Here is a 4,385-nt window from a genome sequence, read left to right as displayed (position 1 = left end):
AGCGAAACCTGCACGGATCGCGACGCGGTTTGACTTCTGACCATGTCAGAAGGAGCTCTATCACGACCCCGCGGTCGCATGCCGTTTTCACCAACGCCTCGGCGAGTGGGCAGGTCTTCTATGTCCCGGGAGTGGTGCTCGGGGCTCTTCCCGCGGCGACGCCCGGGATCTTCGGCGTGATTACGCCGTTCGTCGCGCGCTGCCTGGGAGGAACGCGCTGTTGACGCCGCGTGGGAGTCTTGGAGGCCCTCGCGTCGCCTTCGGGCGGGGCGGCGATGACCTTGGAAGGCCCCGCTCCACCCGCGAAGGACTTGGCTCCGCCTTTGGATTTGGCGACGTGTGGCCCGTTACCAGGCGGACAAACATCGCCGCCTCCCAAAATTCGGCTGTTGGGATGGTGTTGGTGTTCGCGAGCAGCGCCCCGGGTCCTCTCTGCGACCGGTCCGCTGCTCGCCCGCGTCGGGACGGGCTGTCCGGCTTCCGACTGGCCAACCACCACCATCGTCTTCTTCTTGGGCGCCATGATGATGAAGAAGCGCCGAACTAAATGCTAAAGCCGATTCTCACAACTGCGCCCCCTACCTGGCGCGCCAGAGATGTCGGTGCGGAACGACACCTATGGGATCACAAGAATCCCTACTATGGTTGGCGGGTCGTGAGAAGAGCGGATCTAACAGGTAGCACACGGTTCGTTTATCCAGGTTCGGGCCGCGAGAATGCGTAAAACCCTACTCCTGCTTTGGTGGATTGTATATCTGTGTTCTTGAGCTAGCTATGGGGCGTGAGGAGCTCGAAAAAGCCGAATCCTTCTTCTGGTCGCCTCGGGCCTCCTTTTATAGGAAAAGGGGTTGCCACAGTGGCACACAGAAGATGGAAAGGGTACAGTGATGCGAGGTTATCCCTCGCATTACATGACAAGGCGTATTTAATGCGTCTTGCTTAGGTGTCCTTGCTTTATCGGGGACGGGGGAGAGATCTGCCTCGTCCGTCGCCGCTCCTTCTTGTGTCGACACGTGCCCTGGCCAACGACGCCTGCGATGCCACGTAGGTAGGCAGGCAGCTGAGGTGGCGCAGTGGTGGGTCTTCACGAAGATGTGCATGCCGCCACGCAGGTGCCTGCCCAGCTGGTTGGGTCGGCAGCTGCATGCATGCGGTGGTGGAGGTTTAGTTGGCGTGGGCCTGATGATGGCCCTGCAGGTGTCCTCGGTAAGGGTCTTGCCGGGGCCCCGGCAAGGGTCTTGCCGAGGCGCCTGCTGTCATCCCCGGCAAGGCGCTTGCCGGGGGCCTTGTGATCTTTCTCGGCTGGGATTCCGTCAAGGGTTGTCGTCTCCTTAATGCGTATCTGATCTTGAATGTCTTCACGAAGATCTGCATGCTGCCACGGGGATGTCTCCCGAATCCTTGCCCTTTAGGGGCAGTGGACTCAAGGGTGATTCGCTCCGTAGGCGCGGGACGAGTCGCCGCGGCAAGGGTCTTGCCGGGGCTGTTAGAACTGTCTCCCGGCAAGGATATTGCCGGGGAGTCCGCTTCGTCCCCTTTGCTCTTCGTGGTCTTGGCCTTGGCGTCGTAGTTCTCTTGATCTTCGGTCTTACCCTGGCTCACCTCCCTTGCCTTACTTGGTGTGGTGGTGCCCGTGACTCAGACTGCCTGTGCACAGTTATAGGGGTACAAAAAGTGTACCCTCTTTTTGTACACCGACAGAAAGAGTATCATATAGGCGCGAACGTTTGGAATATATCGCTGTCCTTATATTATATATCCTCTTATCACAAATGACGACGGGATAAAATCGAACAAACACGGAAAAATAACAGTGAAGGGATGATCAGACGGACACCCACTCTGGAGCAATCGAGCCGTTAACAGCAAACCGATCTTATTTTTTTGGTAGGCTAGCTCCCGATTGTGGTATAACTTGAGGGATCAGCAGGCACCTGCCTGGAATCCGAGTCTACCACCCTTGACGTCGTACAACATCTCCAACGTTCTCATCTGGACATTGCCGAGGAACCCGACGTAATCATCTGGCCCGGACTCGGTGAAGGCCAGACAACCATCCAACAGAACCCCGTTGGGGACATCCAGGTCGATCGTGACGCCGCCGTTGAACGTGAGAGCGACCTTGGGCACGGTGACGTTGCTGTATCCGGTGAAGTTGTAGCATGTGTCGTACTCGTCGCTCGGGATGAGCGGGTAAGCTGCCATGGCCGCCCGGAACGCGGACTGCAGTTTCGCATAGGGCGTCGATGGCAGATGTGAGATGATATTGCCGCAGTCCACGATCAGGCCCCCCTCGAACACCTTCGGCGGGATACGGAGCTGCTTCCCACCGACGCTGACACCGGTGAGCTTCACCAGGTAGAAGGTAGCGTAATCCATGAAGGGGGTCATAGGCGTGAAGGAGAAGCCCGAGGTGTTGCTGGGCGCGCCGAGGGCGAGGAACCCGGTGCCGCTGCTCACCGGCGGGAGGCAGTAGGAGAAAGAGCCGCCGTAGACCGCGGAGGTCTGAACCGGGAGCGATTCGGGCGCGCCACCGAGCCCGAGCAGGCCGTCGGACTTGTCGTCGGAGCCAATCTGCTTGTATGCACAGCCGAAATGGAAGTCCTTGATGACGACGCCGGGCGCCATCGTGAGCGCCTCGTTGCTGTAGACGCCTCTGGTCTTCAATCCTCCTCCGTACTCGACTCGATACCCGCACTGGGACTGGGTGCCATTGCCGTTCATGCTGCAGCCATTGTCGAAGCGGTCGGACTGGAGTCTCTTGCAAATGTCGGAGCCACAGGGGATGGGAGCGTACGTGGACGACTTGCGCGGGTCGAACAAGGGATCCTTTTGAGGGTAGCAGTCGGTGGAGTTGCATGGTGCGCACTGCACCCACGACAGGTCGCTGCCGGTGTCCATGAGGAGCACCTGCTCCACGGCCGGCGTGCCCAGGCCCAACGTCACCACGTACTCCTGCGAGTCCACGGAGGTGTCCAGGTGCGCCGGGATGCTCACCTTGCCCTCCTTCTGCTCCTGCATCTCCATGATGGTGGTGGTGCCCCTCCCCCTAAGTGCTCTGCTCATGATGTAGTCTGCGCGGACGCGGCTTCTGTGAAGCGCCTCGGCGAAAGATGATGGCTTGTCGGTGGACGGCGACTTGGCGCAGGGTCCGTGCCTGTGCACCAGCGGCACAGCGGCGCCGGCACGGTTGGGCCGCGGTGTCACTGAAAGAAACATCCGAGTGTCATATTGTATGTTCCTAACATGTAGATTGATTAACGTCGAGAATTATGCCATGCTCAATTCATGTGCGTACCTGTGGATGTGGAGGTGGAGCAGACATCTTGTGTCTCAAATGACCTGGTTGACACCACAACGAAGCTTTGCTCGCCGTCGCCTGCAGCAGAAATGGTGGAAAGGTGGCTGCCAAATACGACCAGGAGGATGCACAAGAACAAGTTAGGAGAAGCCATTGGAAGTTAGTATAGACCAGGGCTTTTAACCCAGTATAGGACGCCCTAATTTATACACCAACTCACCAAGCACACGTACAATAATCTACGTGGGACTGACTGAACAATCACGAAAGATGTGAATGGAAGATTATACCAAGGACGAGGTAGAGCCGCCGATGTGTTTACACTCATCTTAGCAGTACGTAGAACAAGGATACTTAGTAACTTTCTCTCCTCGAGTTAACCCGCACCCCTTTGTCATGTACGTTCACTGCCCGCTTCCTACCTTGTAACTAGAGTGCAATTTATTCTTGTCCAACTTCTAACCACACTTAGGCTAAACCTTCAACTTTTTTAATGCCCCTTATTTTGGACCCTATGCTTGTTTGCTAACACGAGATAACGGGGATCTCACACTAGTAATGACCGTATTCGTGGGCTCTTGTAAAACTGTACTCTCCCTTATTTATATATGAGGCAAAACTTTTGCCTTCGTTTCGGAAAAAAAAATAAAGCCAAAGCAAGCTTCAAGCGACATGGTAGGAAATGTACCGTCTTCTATAATTTTCACATGAATTTGATGTTTAAATGCTTCAAAAAAATAAAGCATGCTTCAAAATTCAATGTTTATTCAGAGTTTGCACATTTGAAATAGTGCATCGATTGTTCTGTATAAACATATTTATGTGGTCGTCTGTTTTTTCTAATAAGCAACTTAATTATTAATTTTAGACTAGACAGGAGAACAAGCCTTTACTTACATGATCTTCCTTTGGCTGGCTGTGATTTGATCTGATTCCGTTTTTCACAATTCAATTTCCTTGAGTATGTTCACTTATATTTCTTGCCTATAATGAGGGACCATAGTGTGAATTGTCAAAAGAAAAACTAGAAATTTCTGGCGCCTACATCTTTGTAATATTTCTATAAAAAAATTGTCAAAATAGA

General features: G+C 54.3%; 1 protein-coding gene across 2 annotated transcripts; it reads right to left on the bottom strand.

The window, feature by feature from the left end:
* Nucleotides 1–1,923: 1,923 nt before the first annotated feature.
* LOC125521482 (aspartyl protease family protein At5g10770-like) lies at nucleotides 1,924–3,455 on the bottom strand. 2 transcript variants are annotated; one of them, XM_087538036.1, is made up of 3 exons: nucleotides 3,374–3,455; nucleotides 3,306–3,342; nucleotides 1,924–3,235 (listed from the first exon to the last, which is right to left on the bottom strand). In XM_087538036.1, the coding sequence occupies exons 1-3, from the start codon at nucleotides 3,453–3,455 to the stop codon at nucleotides 1,924–1,926; spliced, it is 1,431 nt and encodes a 476-aa protein (XP_087394162.1). The 2 variants fall into 2 exon arrangements, with proteins under 2 accessions (XP_087394162.1, XP_087394163.1); XM_087538037.1 differs by lacking the exon at nucleotides 3,306–3,342 and having other exon boundaries at nucleotides 1,924–3,206.
* Between the last annotated feature and the right edge of the window lie 930 nt (nucleotides 3,456–4,385).

Source organism: Triticum urartu, chromosome 7A (genome assembly GCF_056163025.1).
Source record: "Triticum urartu cultivar PI428250 chromosome 7A, HENAU_Tu73, whole genome shotgun sequence".
Classification (NCBI taxonomy): Eukaryota; Viridiplantae; Streptophyta; class Magnoliopsida; order Poales; family Poaceae; genus Triticum; species Triticum urartu.
Note: the sequence above shows the minus strand (reverse complement) of the source record. Positions and strands in the feature narration are given on the sequence as shown.

What these genes read in the sequence shown, in the direction of transcription:
- LOC125521482 (XM_087538036.1), bottom strand. Translation starts at nt 3,455, where the DNA reads ATGGCTTCTCCTAACTTGTTCTTGTGCATCCTCCTGGTCGTATTTGGC. An exon ending in CATTTCTGCTGCAGGCGACG is followed by an intron (nt 3,343 to 3,373) that starts GCGAGCAAAGCT and finishes GGTGTCAACCAG; the next exon opens with GTCATTTGAGACACAAGATG. An exon ending in ATGTCTGCTCCACCTCCACA is followed by an intron (nt 3,236 to 3,305) that starts TCCACAGGTACG and finishes TGTTAGGAACAT; the next exon opens with ACAATATGACACTCGGATGT.